The sequence below is a fragment of the Lissotriton vulgaris genome, chromosome 11 (genome assembly GCF_964263255.1).
Source record: "Lissotriton vulgaris chromosome 11, aLisVul1.2, whole genome shotgun sequence".
Lineage (NCBI taxonomy): Eukaryota > Metazoa > Chordata > Amphibia > Caudata > Salamandridae > Lissotriton > Lissotriton vulgaris.
In genome coordinates this window covers 354,615,570-354,637,830 of record NC_141699.1, presented here as the reverse complement: position 1 = coordinate 354,637,830, position 22,261 = coordinate 354,615,570, and the positions used below count along the sequence as shown (strand labels likewise).

At 44.1% G+C, this 22,261-nt stretch overlaps 1 protein-coding gene across 3 annotated transcripts in view; it reads right to left on the bottom strand.

Moving 5' to 3' along the window:
* KCNIP3 (potassium voltage-gated channel interacting protein 3) overlaps positions 1 to 22,261 on the bottom strand; it is a 783,111-nt gene that overhangs the window by 41,880 nt on the left and 718,970 nt on the right. For all 3 annotated transcript variants that reach the window (XM_086943324.1, XM_086943326.1, XM_086943325.1), the window contains 2 exons: positions 2,438 to 2,542; positions 2,289 to 2,351 (listed from right to left, as the gene is read on the bottom strand). In XM_086943324.1, coding sequence (XP_086799450.1) covers positions 2,289 to 2,351; positions 2,438 to 2,542 — 168 coding nt within the window. The remainder of the gene's footprint in view (positions 1 to 2,288; positions 2,352 to 2,437; positions 2,543 to 22,261) is intronic.

Below are 22,261 nucleotides of genomic sequence, written 5' to 3'. Positions count from 1 at the left end.
TTTGCTGGAAATCTTCCCACTTAAAATATTTAGGAATCTTGATTAATCTAGGTCTAGAGGGGATGGTTTCAGATAATCTCTCACCTCTTATAGTGCAAATGGAATTTAATTTTGCCAAATGGTCGCTTTTAGGCTTTTCCATGTCGGCAGAGTACAAGCGGTGAGAATGGTTTCCTTACCCCGTTTTACTTATGTCTTAGGAATGCTTCCGGTTGTAGTACATTTGACCACACTTCGTCGCATAGATTCTCATATTCGGGCTTTTGTATGGGGAACTATGCATTCTTGTTTAACTGCTGCAAAGCTAATTGCTCGACGCTCACATGGTGGCTTAGATTTGCCATCATGGAACATCATTCCTCAGGGCTGAAACTGGGTCCGATGTCGGCAGTAGCACCAGACGACGTCGGAGGTGGTGCTGGAGGTGGGGTTGACACAATTGGAGGTGTTATGAGGTCAGCCAGTGTTGCCCGGGATCCGAGCCCGGATCCAGGGTGGTCCTTCGGCACCGAGGCCAAAGCCGATGGTGGCTCCGTGGCCAAAGCCACTGGCGTCGGAAGGGCCGGATCCCCAGATGGCCCAAAGAGTCAGGCCAAGGCAACAAGGAACTCTTGCGCCTGAGCAGGCGTCACTGACGGACCCAGAAAAGGTGGGTAGACAGGCGGCGACGTCGCAGGCTCCCCCAGACCCGCAGGGGTGGCCCCACTTGCACCCTCAGCGGCGACGGGTGAGGGGAAGTGGAAGAGCGACGACGCTTCTTCGACTTCTTCTTGGAATGCTTCAACTTACCTGACCCAGAGTGCGAAGACTTAGATCCACACGAATGATGGTGATGGCTCCTTGACCTCCCACGGAACCGAGACCTTGAGCGGAGCGGAGCCGACTGCCGGACTTCCAGCAACTTTCGGGACTGCTCCCGCAAAGTCTCCGGCGCCATGGCCCGGCAGTCGGGGCACGACTTGGAGTCGTGGTCGCGCCCCAGGCAGTATAGACACACGCAGTGTGGGTCCGTCACCCACATCATGCGATGACAGTCCCCACAGTTCTTGAAACCGGGCATCCGTACGACACCAGGAGTCGATAGACTCAGAAGAAGGGAGGTAAAATGCCTCGAAAAAAACTCAGCTAAAAATGACTGGGGGTACGTGCTCTTCCTGGATCTGCGCTTGCTGGCAGGGAAAAATAAAGAACGGACATCAGCACGCGTGGGCGTTTTTAAGTAGCTCCAGCAACGTCATCTCGGCGAGGAGGATGCCAACGACGCACGCGGAGCCACACGACGCCACCTACTGACACGCAGAGGTACGGCTGATGAAAACTTTCCGGATCCAGTCTGACACCTGGGGGTAATTCTAAGGTAAGGAATCTGCCACTATGTGTTTCTTTTAGATTGTTTTGTGCTGCTTTCTTTGAGTGCTACAACAATCTGTGTTTATGTTCTTGTCTATGTCCTGTTTGTGGTGCTCAAGTCTGTCTCCATGCATTCGGTATCAATGGCAGGAGTAGCATTTGAACACAGAATGGTATAAGGTTATAGCTGGCAAACCAATTTAAAAATGGAGAACAAGAGGTCTGCAGAGTACACCTTAAGTCAAAGACCTTCTTGGCATATTCCAGGGGTTGCTATGGTAGTTCAGTGGGTTAATACAGTCACTGAGATCAGAGTGCAATGTGAAGGTCATGGATCTGTATCTAAGGAAATTCAAGGGTTAAACGTCAAGTTGTCTTAAATTGTGTCATATCATCACCTGTAGTCAAAGATTGCTATTATTCATTTCAAAACGGCTCTCTGATAATGGGTATTAGAAAGAATAGAATTATTCATGATGTTCTAGAAATCTTAGAATTGTGCATAGAGCACCTGAGAGGGGTAACAATGGTAAGGATTGTGAAGAACAGACATACAAGTTGTGAATGAGTGTTAAATTATTGGTGGGCAGTAGATATAAACTGTGAAATACAGACACAAATTTGAGAAAACAGATGTAGGACAAGTTATTTTCATAGCAGGAACACAGACTAAAGGCGCATAGTGACAGACTGTACAGAGTACTAAGACAAAAACTATGGAGTGCCGACATGGAGAGTGGAAGGCAGGAATAGAGATTGTAGAAGGGCAGGGCTACAGGCTTAGGATGGAAGGTTTCAGTGATGCAGTGTGTCAAGGACAGTGGAGTGCACTGTGGATTGTTTTGCTTATTGAATTAAAGTCTGCTGTCTGCAGGGCTGCAGTGGGATATGGTGGTTTGTTAATGATGACGCAAATTTCAAATGAAGGACATCCTCACCTTTTGACATGTCTCCAGAAACTCATCGATGGTGACAACCCCATCCTGGTTCCGGTCCATTTTCTGAAAGAGAGAAGAGTGGCTAGTCACACCTTGCCGTACTTGCAAGAGTTCTAACTTCATCTGCTGGACCTTGTTTGGAGTCTCACCTGAAAGAACCTTTCCACATGCTCGATAGGTGCATCTTCCCTCAGGGTGGGGTAAGTGTAACGACCCATCATGTCATAGATGGACTTCATTATGGCCAGCATCTCCTGTGAAAGAAAAGAAGCAATGTGGTGAGCAATCACGACACAAGTACTGGGATTTTGTATCCTTAAAACCTCATCCTCACTGATCGCAATTCCCTATCCCACCCTTCACCTGCTTTCTCCTCCAACTTATTAGCGACCCAGCATTTCAACCCTCATAAAGGTGTAACCTCCAGTTGGAAACTTAATGTCACACAATGGTTCAAACATTCACTCAGGTTAAGCAAAAATAAAATTAAATGACAACAATCTAACATTACTGTCCTTTACTCTCAAAGTGGCTTTGTGCCATTCCAAATTTAGAGACGGGAAAGCCCCCACATAGGTGCAGATACTTTTACATTACTGCAGGGGAAGTGTAGGGATACATTGCCTGAAAAAATACTGTTCCTGTGAAGTTATGGCTACGATTTCCATCAAAGTCTGAAAGATTCATCAGTTCTGGTAAGCTATGCAATCATAACGCTTGACCATGCACTGCTCATGATCATCAGTGAGATCACAGATTACCTCACCATGCAATCTATGACATCACATCTGAGGTCACACGCATTGCATTGGGGTAAATAAATATGTTACTTACTTGTACATGTGGTTGAATCATTACCAGTCATTGAGCTGGGAGTCTCACTGTAGTTCCAAAGCAGCCCTGCAAGGGCTGAAACAGTTACTTTGTTCCTTAATCACATCATTTGAAAAGATTGAAACTTTAACCAAACAGCCAACAGCTAATTGAACACCACTTCCTGGAGGGAATAATATGTTCGATAGGTGAGCCTCAAAGGAGAGGAGGTTGGGTCGCATGTGAATCTATGAAAGATACCAATACTGGAGAACCATAGTTACAGGTAAGTAGCTTTTATTTTTTCTCCAGTATTAAATCTTTAAGGGATTAAGATGCCTGAATCAGAATAGCATGAAGAAAATATATGTATAATATTTACATATATACATTTTAGTGGATGTGGGTTCACCTTTTTAAAAAAAAGATGATATAGAACTACTGTTGCATCTGTTTAAACTGTCAAATACTGGCTCTAATGGAGGGTACATCTGTGTCTGTTCTTCCAAGTTACAGCCCTGCAAACGTTTGATATGAGAATACCAGCAAACAATGCAGTAAATGTAGATCTACTCTTCGTAGAATGTGCTTTAAAGTTTAAATGCAGAGGGCATCCTGCTTTGTGGTGGTAGAACGTTATGGCAGCAGACACCAAAAGTGCCATTTTCTGCTTTGAGTATACTTTTAGTGGAGGACAATATGCTACCAAGAGCTAATCGGTTTTAGGTTTCGCTTGCGCTGTGTTTGTAAAATCTATTTTTTTTTAATATAAACTTAAAAGGGACTTTCAAGCCGGCCCCTCGCTTGCCTGGATTTTCATTGGTTCCTGTGCTTGCCACTCACTTTTCCTTCATTTCTATTGGCTGTAGCATATTTTCCTGCATTTACCAATGCTTGTTCCTCGTCTGCTTCTCTCATCAGTTTACCGTAGCCAAAATACTGTTAACATCTGCTTTGGTGGAACAATTTTTTTGAGGGTTTGCTTGCACAGCGCTTTTTTTCTCTCTTAGCAGATCCGTTCTTTATTATTGTCATCGCACCTTAACATGCTCAACATGAGAACCAGTTACTTTACACATGGGCACATTCAGCAGGGGCCCATTCGATGGCATCAGAGCAGGGCGCTTGTTTACATTGCCATGCGCACTCCAGTCCCCCCCAGGGCACAAGCAGGCACTCACTCGAGTGCATCAGAGGCCGGTGCTTGTTTACTAACGTGAACACCCCTCGGCCAAAAACACACAGGTCTTCTCTCTCCAACTAGCTTGGCACTGCCCTTCTCCCCCGCACACCTGCAAAGGTATAATATTTATCATATATAAACATTGTACTGGATCACTACGGAGCCCTTGCCACCAACACGTAGCGCCGTACGCGAACCCCAGTTCTGTCATTTGGTATGGAGATCGGAGTGAGCAGAGTGCAGTGTGCAATGTTGCTTGATTTCGTCGTTGCTATTAACAAGGGCTGTCGGAGCTGCTTGGTCAGGTACTTTCAAGACTGATCCCGATATGTAGGTTACATGCAAGGTATGAAAACAAGTTACTTACCTGTAACTGTAGTTCTCCAGTATTGTAAGCTTTCATAGATTCACATACCTGAATCATTTCCCCGTCGTCGAAACAGGAGTCTCCGGTATATAAAAAAGCAATGGTTAGCAGTATAGCTAATTGAAAAAAGGCCTTAGGCCCATTCCCTTTTGCAACCCATAACCTTTGTTATGTAAAAAAGGACCAAACTTTTCCCTCAGCCAATCAGAGCCACTCACCCTCTAGAACCCTCCTGATAGAACCTTCTGCCCCTCAGATTTTTGGGCACTTGTGCTGTAATACCCTTTGTGCCAAATCCGAGGTGAACCTCTCAGGGGAGGAGGGTGGGCGTATGTGAATCTATGAAAGCTTCCAATACTGGAGAACTATAGTTACAGGTAAGTAACTTGTTTTCTTACTCCAGTATTGGAGCTTTCATAGATTCACATACCTGAATCAGAATAGCAAGCAGTACATTATAGCACATTTGTTTTTTTGTCACCTGATTTTCACAAATAGGCAACACATGATACTTGCACATAGTAGTAACTGTATCAAAATACACAGAAACATATCGCCCATAAATGACATATCCAATATCATACAACAATAAAATGTAATTTTCTTACCAACCAAAATATGGAGGGATGAGAAAGGAGGCTCACTGTTATTGGAAAAGGTTCCTCAGCACCGCTTGTCCCACTGCTACATCGCTTCTTGCATGTGCATCCAGGCAGTAATGCCTGGTGAAGGTATGCATACTCCTCCTGGTAGCTGCTCTGCAGATGTCCTGAATAGGGATGCCTGAAAATAGAGCAGAAGAGGTAGATACCGCTCTTGTGGAATGTGCACGAACACGTGCTGGTAATGGCTTCCCCGCCGCCTGATGACAGAATTGAATGGCATTTGAGATCCATCGTGCAATTCCCCGTTTTGATAACGGGAAACCTTTCCTGGGGGCACTAAAAGCCACAAACAATTGTGTAGATTTTCTGAAAGGTCTTGTCCTTTGCAAATAAAATTTCAGGCAACGCTGTACATCCAAAGCTGCCGTAGATGGTTGAGGAAAGAATAGTTTCAGGATTAATGGCTCATTTAAGTGGAAATCCGTTGGTACTTTTGGAATAAACTTTGGATTCGTTCTGAGCACCAATCTGTCTTCCCTTTTCCCTGAATTGCAGAAAAGGTTCTTGCGTCGTAAGGGCGTGGATTTCTCCCACTCTTCTGGTTGATGTTAGAGCTATTAAGAGAGCCACCTTCCAGGATAGGAATTTTAGATCAGTCTTGTGAATTGGCTCAAATGGTGGTTTCATCAGTTGTGATAAGACAGTGTTCAATTGCCATAGAGGCGGTGGAGGCCTAATGGGTGGATAAACTCGAAACTACCCCTTCACTAATTGCTTCACAATTCTTTCCGACCACAGAGATGGACCTGCTGAATGTCTCCTGTATCTCGAAATTGCCGCCAAATGCACTTGCTAGCTGACTAATAGTAAGAGAGGCGCGCTGCGCTTTATTTGCATTGTACTTACAAGCATCTGTTCGCTTTTATTTGAGCTTACTTTTAAAAACTTTTTGTTCGCCGTATTTTAAATTAAGGGATCGCGTCGCTTCCCCGGTCCACCACTGACTCGGTCAGCTTGTTGTGGAGGGAAGACAATTCCAGGAGCACACTGGAAGGGACTACGACTTCCGCTGTGCATCCTGCACCAATCAGACGGGCCCTCTGTAGTTCTTAGAGGTTGGCGGGACAGGAGCGCAGCGGACGAACGCAGCGGGCACGTCCTCAGCACGCCGAAGACTCACCTAAGACAAGCCAGTCTGCGCCAGACCGCCGCCAAACTGCCGCCAGGCCCCCTCGATGTGGTAAAAACGTCAAATGGCCATTATTAAATACTCGCGTTCAGAGCTTCTTTCCCTTAACATTTCTCATACCTCCAGTAACAGAGAAGACCTTCCGCTACATGCACCGTTGCCCCTACCTAGCCACCTTACATGCTTGTACGGAAATGTGCGTTCACTCCCTAAGCATGCTCTTGAAATATGGGCCCTACTGGATCAGGAATCACCGGATCTCTTTTTCATCACGGAGACCTGGCTCCAAGAAACATCCTGCCCGGATTTAACTACAGCTCTACCTACAGGCTACAGTATTCTAAGATTAGATAGGACGGCTAAGAGAGGAGGAGGTACAGCAATAGTCTAAGTCATCCATAAAACTTTTGGTCATTGACACACAAATCACTGAATGGGGTGAATTCCTTGTCTCTTCCCTAGACCTAGAGAATCCTGGAAAGGAGAGCTTGTCTATAGACCACCAGAAAATAAAACCCACTTTGTGACTCAGCTATTGGAAATTTTGGCCCGCATGTTTTAGCATGTAAAAATTTCCTGTTAATAGATTTTAATTATCACATTGAATTGCGGCAAGATACACATACCTCTGAATTAATGGACAACATTAAGGCAATGGACTTGATGTTATTAGAAACGGGTCCTACTCACAAGGCCGGACATACTTTAGATTTCCTATGTACCAACTCTCAGGAAGTTCAAATTGTCGAACTCTACCCAATCCTATGGTCTGACCATATGATAATAAAGTTCAATATTAGAGTCAATGCGATTATATCTACCCACTCAAAGAAGGTAAAAATGAGCAGGCCCTGGAATAAAATCAACTCGGACTCCTTTGCTAGCGTTTTTACGCCCCCCCCCCCCGTGACCCACAATTCTGATCCAGACAAGGTGGTAAAAGATCTAGACAAAGCAATTAACATGGCACTGGATCATATTGCCCCAAAACAGCAAACTAAATGTCCAAACACAATATCCCCTTGGTTTACACCAGATCTAAAATTAGTGAAACAGGCTATGAGGTGCACCGAGCGGAAATGGCGTAAAACAAATAATCCTTTGGATAAACAGCTATATAAGTCGGCACATAAAGAATACATGAGCCAGATAGCCACAGCGAAGAAAGCTTACCTAGGAACCAGAATAGAATTAGCTGGTAATTCGCATAAAGAACTATACTCTATAGTAAAGGAATTCTCTAATCCCTCTTCCTGCCAGCCACTCACCATCGAGTCCCAAGAATGGGCTGACAGCCTTTCCTTCTGCTTTAAGGATAAAATTGATGTAATTCATAAAGCCTTTTCCAGAGAGACGGAACCTCCGAATGCTAAGGACAATCACACAGGTCCACCTAATTCGCCTACCCCTGAATTAACATCCCTGTCTAAACCCCTCTTTGAATTCCATACTGTTACGGAGGGAGAAGTCATTGATAAATTAAAGAAAGTAAAATCAGGCTCCCCAAGTGATCCCTGCCCAGATCTTGACAAAAATAGCCCCAGCCATGATGACTGAAATAACGGCAATCTTTAATTTATCAATAGCCCAAGCCATCTTTCCTGTGTCTTGGAAAGAAGCAACTGTCAGACCCATTTTAAAAAAGAATAATGCGGACCCAGAGCAACCAGTAAATTATCGTCCTATCTCCCTTTTGCCACTATTTGGCAAAATAATGGAATCCTTAATTAATACCCAATTAACTAAACATCTAGAGGACAATATGCTACTGGACACCTCTCAATCGGGCTTTAGAGCTTGCCACAGCACCGAGACCGGCCTCCTGGAGGTAGTGGATAACATCCGGCTGGCTCTGGATGCCAAGCAATCGGCCATCTTGATTTTATTAGACCTGTCGACGGCCTTCGACACCATCTCTCATAGTGTCCTGCTAAAACGGCTGTGCTGAGATTGGTGTCGAAGGTCAAAAACACAGATGGATGCAGAGCTATCTGACAGGGAGGCGGTCAAAGGTTAAAATAGGCTTGTTCTCTTCACCTTATGTGGAAAATGACAAAGGTGTCCCGCAGGGTTCGATCTTAAGCCCAACTTTATTTAATGTATATTTATCACCTTTAGCCAAGGTAATCAAAGCCCACGGCTTTGATACAGTATCTTACGCGGATGATACCCAGATCCTGATAACCCTAGGCCCCAACCACTTAGATGCCAAAGTGAGATTCCAACAGTGTATGATCTCCATTCAAGAATGGATGACGACCAACTATTTAATGCTAAATGCTGGGAAAACAGAAATTTTGTTATTTGGTATGGCCAATAAAATCTGGACGGACGAATGGTGGCCACCGTCTCTAGGCCCTTGCCCAGCTCCGAAAAACTCAGTAGGGAATTTGGGAGTCATCATCGATGACAAACTGGCCTTGTCCCAACACAGAAATAAAGTGGTTCACACTAGCATTGGGCTAATGAGAAGCCTCAGAATAATCTTTAAGTGGATTCCACTTGCGTCTCGGAAACCCCTTATTCAGGGCCTTATAATCAGTTGCCTTGATTATGGAAACACACTATTTGCTGATGTGAACGAAGGTTCTTTAACTAAACTTTAGACCCTGCAAAACTCTGCGGCGAGGTTGATTCTTGACCTCCCTCCCCGCACCCCATCAGCTCCGTGCCTTAGGACTCTCCACTGGCTCCCAATAAGAAAACGCATCAAATTTAAAATATGCTGCCTGGTGCATAATTCTATAAATGGACAGGGACCTAAGTACCTTCAGAGAAAGCTTCAGGGTTATTGTCCGGGAAGGACTCTACGTTCATCAAATAAACACCTTCTAAAAGTCCCAAAGGTTAGGACAGTCAGAAATGGGGATAGAAGCTTTTCCAAAATAGGCCCCACCACTTGGAACACCTTACCACTGTTTATCTGAACTGACTCTAACCACAAAACGTTCCGCAAAAATCTTAAAACTTGGCTCTTTTAAATCCGATAAAAGCCCCCTGTCTCTCTATCCTTAGTACCCGCAAGCGCTCTGAGACCGAACGGTGATATATGCGCTATACAAAAATAAATACATAAACAAACATAAACTTTAATTGAGGCATGGGCTAATCCAGACTTTGCCAGCCTTAGTAAATATGGGATGATTTGATGCGCCTCCGCTCGCAGAGGATGCAATTCGTTCTTCTGACACAAGAGGCAGAATATTTTCCATTTCATCCTGTACATCCTATTAGTGCTTTCAGCTCTTGCCTTTGCCAGGATTTCTCTGCAATCTGCCGGAATGTTTAAGCTATGACATTTTCCGTAGTCAGGGGCCAGGCAGCTAATTGCAGTGATGTCGGGTCTGGATGCCGCACTTGTCCCTTCTCCATAGTCAACAGTACTGGTATTGGCTGTAGACGTATTGGCTCGGTCTCTGACAAAAGTAACAGCTCTGTGAACCAATTCTGTCTGGGCCACCAAGGGGCTATTAGTATCATCCTGCACGGTTCCTTTTTTCATCTTTGTGAGCACTCGTGGCAGAAGGGCAATCGTCGGAAAGGCGTAGGCAAAGACGCCTGACCATGCCATGGAAAACGCATTCCCCCATGATCCCCTCTGGTGACGCCAGCTTGCAAAGAACTGGCATTTCTTGTTCTGGGCTATGGCAAACAGATACTCCCTTGGCATCCCCCACTTGGCAAAGATAGTCCTCAGCGTGTCCTGATCTAGCTCCTACTCATGACAGGTCGTTTTTTGCCTGCTGAGGGTGTCTGCTGTCGAGTTTTGATCTCCTGGAAGATGTATGGCCGTCAGAGTCACTTCGTGATCTATCGCCCATTTCCAAATTTTTGGAGCTTCCTTTGACAGAGAGAGAGATCTTGTGCCCCCCTGTTTGTTTATGTAGTGCATTGCCGTTGTGTTGTCTGTTCACACTTGCACTGATCTCCCTTCTATTCTAGGCAGGAAGGACAACAATGCCAATCCTATTGTCCTTAATTCCAATAGGTTTATGTGAAGGTGTTGCTCTTGTTTGTTCCATCAGCCGCTGACTTGTAACTCCTGTAGGACTTGTCCCCATCCTTCGAGAGAAGCGTCTGTGGCAACTACTAACGGAGCTGGCTCGGTCAGGAAGGACAGACGCACTGAGATATTGTTCCTGCAAGTCCACCACTTTACCGCCTGCAACATTGGTTGTGTGACTTTGATCTTGAAAGATCCCTTTGCTTGGCACCACTGAAGGTCTAACTCTTCTTGTAACGGCCGCATTCTCACACGACATAGGGGAATGAGTGATATGCATGAAGACATTGTCCCCAGAAGCGATTTGTATCTTCGGACTGAAAGAGACCTTCTTCTGCTGAATTCTTTGGCTAGAGATACTAGTCCCAATTGCCTCTCTGTGGATGGGCATGCCTTGTTTTGTGATGTATCTAGGATCGCACCTAGAAACTTGATTGTACTGGATGGCTGCAGAGATGATTTTTCCACATTTAAGGTCAGGCCCAGATCCGCAAACAGCTCCATGCATGCCGAAGTCGAAGTGTGAACTGCCTCCTGCGATGGTGCCTTTACCAACCAGTCGTCTAGGTATGGGAATGTTTGGTCTTTTTGTCTTCTGAGATAGGCTGCCACCGGCGCCAGACATTTTGTAAATATTCTCGGAGCAGATTTGAGGCCGAATGGCAGCACTTTCAATTGGTAATGGTCTTAGGACACTGTAAAACGAAGGAACTTTCTGAGGGATGGATGGATGAAGATATGAAAATATGCATCCTGTAAATCTAGGGCGGTCATCTGATTTCCTGGGTTTAAGAGCAGCAGAATATCTTGGAGGGTCACCAATCCGAATGACTGTTTCTTGAGATAGGTATTTAGGGACCATAGGTCCAAGATCGGACGCCACCTGAGAGCATCTTTTCTGATCAAGAAGAATCAGGAATAAAATCCTCGTCTTCTTTGGGAGTTCGGCACCAGTTCTATTGCTCCCTTTTGGAGCATTGCCTGAATCTCCCGAAGCATCTGAGACAGGTGTTTTACTTTTTGATATGTAGGTGGCGTGGGAGGAGGGAAGTGGAGGAATACCAGAGTATGTCCGAAATCTATTATGTGGAGGACCCATCTGTCTGATGTTATTTTCTGCCACTGTTGTAAATAATAAGTTACTCTTCCACCCAGGGGAACATTTGACAGGGTAGGAGGATAAGCACCCAGAACTTGTAGGTTGTCATTGTCTTTTATTATTATCCTTCCCAGAACGACCTCCTTGTCCTCTGGGCGTGGACTTAGAGTAGCCCCCAGAATGCTTCTGGCCATATTGCTGCCGGTAGGGCTGCGAAGAGGAAGAATATGATGTGTATTTGCCTTGCTGGTAGCCACCTCTATACAAAGGTTGTCCTCTTCCACGGGCGCCTCGAAAGGGCACCTTCCTGTACTGTAACGTATCCAAGGCTTTCGCCGTATCAGTGTCCTTCTTAATACTTTGAAGGGTCTCATCCACTAGACGTCCAAACAGATCTTCTCCATCAAAAGGTAGGTCCAAAATCTTATTTTGGACCTCCGTTCTAAAGGCGGTAGCCCTCAGTCAACCCTGGTGCCCTAAAACTGCTGCTCCTCCTAGGTAACGAAAGGCTGTGGTAGCTATGTCCATAGCACAATCAATAACTTCAGCTGAAGTTCTCTACCCTTCCTGCAGAACTTTCTTCGCCTCCTGCTTGCTGTCTTCCAGAAGGAGGTCGACATATGGTGCTATATCGCACCACATCTGTCTGTCATATCTGCCCAGGATGGCAAGGGCATTAGCTGCTCTGATCAGGAGAGATGACATCGCGGAGAATCGTTTACCTGCGTTGTCTAAACGCCGTCCCTCTCTATCCAGAGGTGCAGAAATAGGTGCTGAAGGGTTTTTTGACTTTTGTTGCGCTGCCTGCGAAATGAATGGTTTAGGATGGCCTATTAAACACGCCGGAGCGTCCGCAGGCGCCTTATATTTTTTATCCAGCCTCGCTAGTACCGGTGTAACCATTGCTGGAGTCGTCATCACTTGTAACCTTTCCTTCCATATGTGGTCAATGATTGGTATGGACCTGATTGACTTTTGATAGGGCTCTTTAAAGTCATAAAGAAACCATTCTGCTTGAGTTGTTTTCATTGGCAGCTGAAATCTCTTTGCAGCTCTCTCCATTAAGTTGTGGAATCCACCAATATCCACTGGTGGAGAATCCACTGGTACTTGGGTGGGTGATTGAGAGGGAATTAGATAGTCATTCCATTCTCTGTGGGGCTCCGTTAGCTCCCCTTCTTCACGGTCGTCATCATCTGTGGTCACAGGATCCTGCTGCTGTTGGACCTGAGGTGTCTGCAGAGTAGTTTCTAGTAGGCTTTCCCTACTGCGGACTGGATTGGCTGGAATAGAATGAGGACTTGAAGTTGGAACGTCCTGAGGGAGCCCTGATGGAGGAAACCTTTTCTTATAATCCGGCAACATGAATTGTAAATCCATCCTCATTGAAGATGGCATTGCGACCATCTCTTCCTGAGGCTCTTGTTGGTAGCGATGGTGTGAGAGGCTGTGGTATTCTTCATACCACTCTTCATCGTCATCTTCTTGACATTTTACGTGGAGTTCAGATGGGCTTCTGGCATAACCGAAGGGTCCCTCATCCTCTTCCGACTCTTCCTCCTCCAAAAGGTGCGAGGGAACCAGAGGAGTAATCTTGCTCGGGGAAGTCACTGCTGGCGTGATTTTCTTCTCTGGAGTTTGTCTCGTCGACGAGCCCGTCGACGAGATTGTCGTCGATACTACCGTCGACGAAGCTGTTGTCGTCGTCGTCAGTGCTGTAGAACCATTCCTCGCCGACGACATAGTAACCGTCGTCGACGTTCCCGTCGACGACCCCGTTGTCATCACCCGTCGTGATCACCACCGTGGTCGGCGATGTCGTCGTCGATGTTACTGGCGTCGACGCTGCTGTCGTCGACGCTCCCGCTGACTCTAATACAATCAATGGTACCTTCTGTACCTCCGTGGTCATCGCCGTAGACGATGACTTCTTCGTCGACGGCCTCGTCGACGATCCCGTTGACGATTCCGTTGACGATGTCGTTTTTTTCACTTTCTCCTCAGGAATACTAGAGGATGGCTTTTTGTATGATGCTGGAGCCAAAGGAGGTGTCTTTGAAGGCTCAGAAGAGGATCCTTTGGAATCTTTTTCTCTCAAAGTGTGTCCTTTGCTCTCCTTTGGTTTTGGCTGAGGAGATTTGGATGGACTATGCCCTGAAGACCCTTGAGTGGTCTTTTTTTAGGGCCTTCTCAGGACGGTCCCCTGAGGAATGAGCCTGAGGAGATCTTGATCTTTTCTGAGATCTCCTTGACGAAGAGGAGGATTCTTGGTCACTATAACTAGAAACCACCTCCTTTCTGGCCCTGATCTTCTGAAGCCAAATTAAAAGGTGCCCCTCACGATCTCTAATGGTCTTGCTAGAGAAAGTGCGGCATACCTTGCAATCCTTTGCTTGGTGGTCCGGATAAAGACAGTAAATGCAGTCTTCATGTGGGTCATCAGTGTAGAGTCTCTTTTTAGAGAAGGTGGCACAGGCTCTAAAAAGACCCTTTTTCTCCTTTCCAGACATTCTCAAGGATGTAGATGAGAAATAGATGATCAAATTCTCAAATCCACAAGAAATAGAATGAAAATTAAGCTCCTACAAAGTTAGAAATCCGGAGTTTGAGCAGAGCTCAAAGGAGACTCCCTAGCACAACGTGCCGGTAGAAAATCTGAGGGGCAGAAGGTTCTCTCAGGAGGGTTCTAGGGGGTGAGTGGCTCTGATTGGCTGAGGGAAAAGTTTGATCCTTTTTTACATAGCAAAGGTTATGGGTTGCAAAAGGGAATGGGCCTAAGGCCTTTTTTCAGTTAGCTATACTGCTAACCATTGCATTTTTATATACCAGAGACTCCAGTCTCGACGAGGGGGAAATGATTCAGGTATGTGAATCTATGAAAGCTCCAATACTGGAGTAATGACAGGTTTTTTCTGGCAATACATTATTGCAAGGTAAAATGATGGTAGGCCTCCATGTACAGGCACAACTTTTTTTGACTTATGTAAAGTGCTTTAAAGCCTTAGGGCCATGTCTATGCTAAAGGCAAATCATAAATAAATACATTTATTTTGACATCATTGTTGTCAAGCGTGTATCTTTTATTCTAGTTGTTCACATGAGGTGAGAGGACTACAGCTCCCAAAAATGCACTGTTTTGTGGATTCAGTGGTGCCTTCTGTAGTTTGCCAAAGCGATCCCAAAGGGGATGATGGACGGAGCGTTGGAGCAAATCAAACACTCAACCCCAGTCAACTGATCTTGGTTTAATTCATCATCATTCTTTAGCTCACTCCACCACCCCAGTTCAGACATGGCCATATGCAAATCAAGCTGACCCTTTGCCTCATGGGAACAGTCCAGCCCGAACTGCCAAGTTATGTCTTCCCTGGACCGGAAACAAGCATCATGGGACCAGTTTCTGGCTAATCAGCCGTCATCAGCCAGGCTAACTTGAATCCAGTGGTAAAGTGAGCAAGGGACCCACGTCTGGGCATACCCTGCCAACTTAGGGCAAACAAAGCGATACCAAAGGGGATGATGGACGGAGCGTTGGAGCAAATCAAACACTCACCCCCAGTCAACTGATCTGGGTTTAATCCATCATCATTCTTTAGCTCACTCCACATGACCATATGCAAATCAGCCAGAATGATGGATTTAACCCAGATCTCTTGACTGGGGGTGAATGTTTAGATTTGTTCTGCATCCCGTCCATCAATTGTGTGTCTTTTGCTTTCTGTAGTTTGCCAGACATGCTGCAGTTCAATGATTCACTATCTGCTTCCATTTATGTTTTTTCACTTTTTTACCCTCTGCATTGAATGTCCAGATACGTGGCGCCGTATGGATCCTCCAGTTATGTCATGTGTTATTGAAATTTATTCGTGCCAGCACTTACAGCTATATTTCTTTATTTATGCTACTCTTTCTTTATTTCATTATTTCCTCTCAGCAAACACTTGAAGCACAGTGCCAAGCTGCATAACACTGGACAGATAAAGCAACAACATAGAATTATAAAAACACAAAACTTTGCTTCACAATTTTTAGGGTTAACCTAACATACGTTACTTTAGCCTAATTCGCTCAGTTTGGTATTAAACTCCCGGATGTCAGTCAATACATACACATTTATAAACAAAGATAATTATGCCAACACGCATTTTTCACTACATTGCTCTTTCACCTCAGGGAGCTCAAACATATGTAATGAAACAAATGTCGGCTACATTTCTTTGTCTCTCCTACACATTATGTATTTAATCGCTTCCCCTCAGCACACATTTCAGTGTGTTTCTACACAGCATGCTTTTTACATTGCAGGACTTCATTTCTTTAATCTCAATCTGTCCAAACGCATCTCAAATGACCCTTAAAGCTGTATGTTTTTTACAGTCTCCAACACCTTTTAAACATGAATCACGTTCAACACCTTTTGACTCCTCTTCTCGTGGCAAAACACATTCTTGGCTTCGTTTTTGGATTTGTCCTCGGATATTCATATAATCTCACATTATCTGGACGCATTTACTCTATTAACTTATTTAACTCCCGGACAACAGTTATTATATTTTCTTTATATCTGCTTAACATCATCTCAACACGCATTTGCTCATATATTGCCCTTAAAACTCACACACCGCACATATGTATTTATGCCCACACAGGCTTCCCTTAAACTTCATTAATATCCTCTGCCATTTACCATATTGGCCTCTGTTTACCTTACTAAATGTATGTAGTTACTGTATGTTGCACATTCACAAAGGATTTTTTTCATTTATACTTCCATAATTGTAGCCTATTACATTTACCCTATGTTGCCTCTCTAACTCATGGATGCCTCTATCTGTTGAGGCTCAAGTTTAACATAGAGGCACTTAAAGCCTCTTTAAGCACCTCTATCAGTGCAAAAATGTCCGGAAGTCAAATTGCACATACCCCAAATGATGTCGATGGGTACTCAGAAGTAGCACTACTGCCCATGCCGAAATAGGTTGCATTTAATGGAATTTCATTTATATAGTGCTTACTACCCCTCACGAGGCATTAAAGCACTTAAGTTATTGCACTTTTCCACTTTACTCAAGCTATGACTGGTTTTCTATAGGAAAACCATGCAATTCACTCCCAGTTCTTTGGATTTTGAAAGACCGTAAATTTGAGTTTGTCGCGGTGTAATTGTTGGAGACAATAGGAATGCTTGGAGCCACGTGCATTTGAACGGAGCAGCACTGTAATAGTAACAATAAATCTGTTTAATAGTATTACAACTACAAGTCGTAACACTTGAACGGAGTTTCAATAACCTAAAGTGCACAACTATTCACCAAGCTAAAACTTACAACAAAAAATATCTTATTAATCACATAGGCGAAACCTAATGCATTACCAAAGCTTGTTCTGATTTGTTTTGTCCTGTCAATGTAAAATCTCAGGCCTCTTCTGATTTCTGGAGAGTATGAAGTCCACTCGCTGCTGCGTCACATAGGTTTTAAAAAACTTCTTTAAAACCACAAGTTCGTTTAAGTGAAAGTATGTCTGCTATGTCTGCACTTTTGGAATGAAACATGGATTTGTTCTTAACATAACTTGGTCGCTGCAAAATTTGATATGGGGCTCTTAAATAATAAAAGCCTCATACTTGCTTACCCTTCTTGAGAATGGTAATGCTAATAACAAAGCCTTTTTCCAAGAGAGATATTTTAGTTCTGTCCTATCTATTGGCTAAAATATTCATTGAGAAAGACCAGTGTTCGATTGCCATGGACTTGATGGATGTTTTATTTGAGGAAAATTTCTCAACATCCTTTTAAGATTTCTTTTATGATCATGGTTGATCAACGTGGTTTGTTATCTGACTATCTTCTGAAGTGAGAAATAGCTACAGAATAGACTAACTGAAGTATGAGTGAGGCTGGAATATGTCAAGTATAGCAAATAAGGCATCACTTGTTCTGGTAGTAAGGAAATAGAAATGTTTCCATTTGGCCTTCTTAGTTCTTTTTAGGTCTCGGCTGGCCAAAGCAGTGCGCATGCGCTGCTCTCTGCATCCGAGAGCTTCTTGAAATCAATGCGGTCGAGGAAGGGGACTTGAAGCCCCCCCCCCCCCTCTTCCCATTGGCCGCATCATAGCTTAGGCTAAACGCAGGCGTCTCATTGTAAAGGAGGCTTCTTAGTCCCTCCTTGTTGCCGCTCTGTCCCCTTTTGGCCCCGCCCACTGTGATTTGATCTCTTACTGGTGGCATTAGACTAAGGGGGTCTAATTACTGGGGAAGCACTATTTGTTTCACCTTCCCTCTGCCTCTTTCCCCGAGCAGACCCTTCCCTCTGTCTCTCTCAGAGACGCAGCTGCTTGTTTAAGTTTTTTGTTATTTTGTTTGACCACATGATACACGAGGACATAGAGATGTTACAAGCTGCCCCTTGTAGCTATTTCACAGACTGACACCTGTACTTTCTGCCACTTTTATTTTTATTTTTTTGAATCGCGCGTGTTGATATTTTGGCAGCAGCTTGCATTTGATGGCAGCTACGAGTTTAAGTAAAGGTCTATAGCTAAGTCAGTCATACTTTTGACAAAAAACACACAGTTCTAGGTTCAATAGTTACAAATTTTACCCCACGTAGATCAAAATTGTCACACATAAATGATAGAAAATATATTCATTTTATTAGTTGATGTCTTTGTTAAAATTATAAAATTATTGTGGATCATATATTTCTGTTTTGACCTGATATTATATATATATGTGCAAATTTAATATCATAGTGTTTATATAGACATTCATATATACATTTCAGAAATTATTATTTTTCCCTCTATTAAAAACAGCCAAAATAACCATAGACACGTATTGATGGAGGCAATGCGGTAGATGGGAACTATGCATGTTTCGGCATGCGGGCCTTCATCAGGTTACCGTCTATTGCACTGAAACTGGTAGGAGATATAGCAGACTGAGGTAATGTACTCCTAATGATAATGCAGTCTGGTCAAATAGATGAAAATGAGCCAACCGGAGAGATAAATGGAAATAGGCCACCAGGACGAATGGTTGGTTCACTAATAGCAGGAGGATATCCACATAAGGGGTGAGAAGTATCCCACAGGTAATGTGATAATATATGATGAGGAGTAAAAATATCCTGAACACAAGAAGGGCGGCCTTTCCTGATGTAGTTCTACTTAGGTTGGACTGACGCCACCGGAGTTGACTATGTCACTGTGCTGGGAGCCAGGAGAAACAATACCTCAATGCCGGTATACAGGCGCAGTAACGTGGATTCTGTCTACGTCTGCCAGGAAAACGCCACCGGAGTTGACTGTTTCCCTATGCCGGGCGCCAATAGAGATGATACCTCAGTGCTGATATGCAAGCGCAGTAACGGGGATTCTGTCTGCGTCTGCCATGAAACGTAGGCTCGGATGACCTTCATAGATGGCGGCTACAACATTTTACAAGAATAGCAAATCTTTGTTTTCGAAAAGTTGATGCCTTCAGTTGTGTGATTGGTTGTGTGAGGAAATCTAGCTGCTGCGGCTGCGAGTGGATTTTCGGCCATGATGTTCACCTCTTGGCGCGCGATCTAGTGTGGCCTGCGACGTGTGGGCTTTGCCGTCTTTTGGTTTATGGGGTGCTTTTGCTCTCGGTTTGTGCGATTCATAAATCATTACGAACGTTCTGAAGTCCAATTATTATGACATGTTTTCACGGGCAATTATCATGACATGTTTTCCCGGGCATCTTACCTGTTCAGTGTTGTTGTTAATGTGTAGCCAAACTAAAGGGGATGATGGACGGAGGGTTGAACATTGCAAGCACTCACCCCCAGTCAACTGATCTGGGTTTAATCCATCATCATTCTTTAGCTCACTCCACCACCCCAGTTCAGATATGGCCATATGCAACTCAGTCTGACCCTGTGCCTCATGGGAACAGTCCAGCCTGAACTGCAAAGCCATGTCTTCCCTAGACTAGAACCAAGCATCCTGGGACCAGTTTCTGGCGAATCAGCCAGGCTATCTTGAATCCGGTGGCAAAGTGAGCAAGGGACCCACGTCTGGGTAGACCCTGCCAACTTAGAGCAAACAAAGCAAAACCAAAGTGGATGATGGACGGATTGTTGAAAATTGCAAGCATTGTCCAGGGCTGGACTGTTCCCATGAGGCACAGGGTCCGACTAATTTGCATCTGGCTATGTCTGAACTGGGGCGGCAGAGTGAGCTAAAGAATGATGATGGATTAAACCCAGATCAGTTGACTGGGGGTGAGTGCTTGCAATGTTCAACACTCTGCTGATTAGCCAGAAACTGGTCCCAGGATGCTTTTTTCCGGTCCAGCGAATGTAGCGAAGACAGGGCCTTGATTGCACACATTGCTATGTTAGCATAAGCTTATCAGAAGTTAAACGCCATTTTGCCACTTTGTAGCTTTTGCACACAACACTACATATAACTGTCGTTGTAATTTAGACTGCTTGAATTTTCCTCGCATGAGAACTGTTTGTTTTAACATCCCTAGACTTACATCGGGACCTCAGTCTGTACGCTGTGTGCAGAAGCCTCCAAGGTCACCATAACAATGTATCTGTTAATCAGGCTGAAATTCTAGTGGTTTTAATATTGCACTGCATGCATGATTTGAGCACTTGGAAGATTATTGTTTCCAGAGACCGAGAGTTTTGCTGATCCTGATGTGTTTCACTTCTGCTGATCTTGGAGGTATGGGGTTCCCCATTCAAGGCTAAGAGACCTTCTATTATTATAAAACCTAGTTCCTATCAGGGGAGGGTGGTACACAAGACGCTATAGGACCTGTTTCCACTATCATTAGAGTATGATTTATCCCTTTGTAGTTTATGGAATTGTAACAATGCTGACTGTTTTATTCTGGTCATATGCCTGCTTATGTTAGCCAAAATACTACATCTTAGAGCATGTAGTTCAAAATAAACATATTAAACTTTTCTGTGTCTCTAGTTACTCACATTGTGGACTGATATGAGAATAAAACGAAAGAGTGTTCTTGATTCCCACCATTCCTGAAAGTACCCTAAGTCGCATGTTCTGGGTTGTCTAATCATTGGTAGCTTCGCTCTAGGACAGAGGGCTAATGAGACACTGATGCTAGTCAGATAGGGGTTCTGGGTTCTGAGGTGAGTTTCTGGTCCACCACAATTCACGGAGGTCCTGGTTTCCTGCGCATAGTTCTGCGCATAAGCAGAATCCCTGCAACATGGCGTCCAACGCCGTCTAGTAAATGGACATTATGTTAAAGAAAGATCTACAATTAGGTTAATTGATGGAATTGTGGCACCCAAGTCCTCTTCTCACAGAATGAAGAGGGACCAGACTTTTGTGAACATCACAGCTTGGCCTGTATTAGATGGGATTGTTTGGGATGCTGTTAAATTTCAAATTAACGGCTCTACAAAGGTTATAAATGTCCCCAATGTACTTCGTGTTTCGATGGGGGATGTTGTAAAACAAAATATACGCTCTTATGGTTGGGATGTCCAAGCCGTAGAGTCTGATTTGAAATATTATGCTGCTTTTGTTAAAAGCCCTCTAGAAGGCAAGTCAAAAAGATGGATATATGCTATTTATAACAAAGTTTGGAAACTGTCTCAAATTGAAGCTGCTTCTAGATTGAGAGCTATTGATCAAGCTAATTTAGAAAGTGCTTGCAGTTGTTGACAATAGCATTAATTCTCTTTCTTTCCACATTTATACATTAGATATTATTGTTTCATCTATTGTTGATATTGTGCAGGATGAAATGTCTGTTTTGTACCATGGTCAAAATCAATTACGTTCCATTATGCAGTTTGCTTGGAATTTACAAACTTTAAAATCTGGGAAAGTTCCTTGGGACTACATGAATATCTCTTCTCTGTTTTTACCATTTAATGTGACTGAAAAACAACAGTTTATGTCTATGAAGGATGTTGCATATTCACTTTTGCATATTGAAAAGTTGGAACCTTTACGTTTTTCTGTGGCCGAATCTAATTCAGCTGTATGGCTCATTCATGGGATAATAACACTGCCCTTCCCCTTCTTTAAATTCAGTTCATGCACAAAACACTATGCCATAGGCAGATATGAACCTTTGGGAAGCGCCTATCTCCATGAAGTTTGGTCTCTACCATTCACATACAGATGCCTGAGGGAGGGTAAAGAAGTTTATTTAAAGGGTGAAGAGTGCACTTCTACTTGGGATCACTCACTGGTTTGCAAGAACATACAATTGCACGGCTCGTGTAACACGCAAGCTCTGAACTTAGCCAGCATTTTAAAGGGTAATCCATTGCCAGCTATAAAACCAACTATCACGTTGCTAGCAAATGGTAGCTATTTGCTTTTAAATAATGAAGATTGCTGCGGTATGCTGGCAGGGATTCCGTACATTGTGACCGTCTCCCAACGTGCAGTCTGCTGTAAGAATGTGCTTTTCCTGCCTCTGCATGGGAAGCTCGATGTGTCCATCTGGCCTTCCATTCCGACCTTAAAAGCAGAGTTCAACAAGATGAGTCGAATAATGGCTCTATGGTCCCAGAAAGAAGTCGCCCTTACTTCTTCACGTGAAACATTTGTCCTTCAAGTGGCAAACACCCGCACCGAGGTGCATGCCTTTTTATATACTGATCTCCCCCTGCATTTCTGTGCTTTGATTCACACTATATTCAATGCCTCGTCGACCACAGGCATGGCACATTTTTTAAAGTA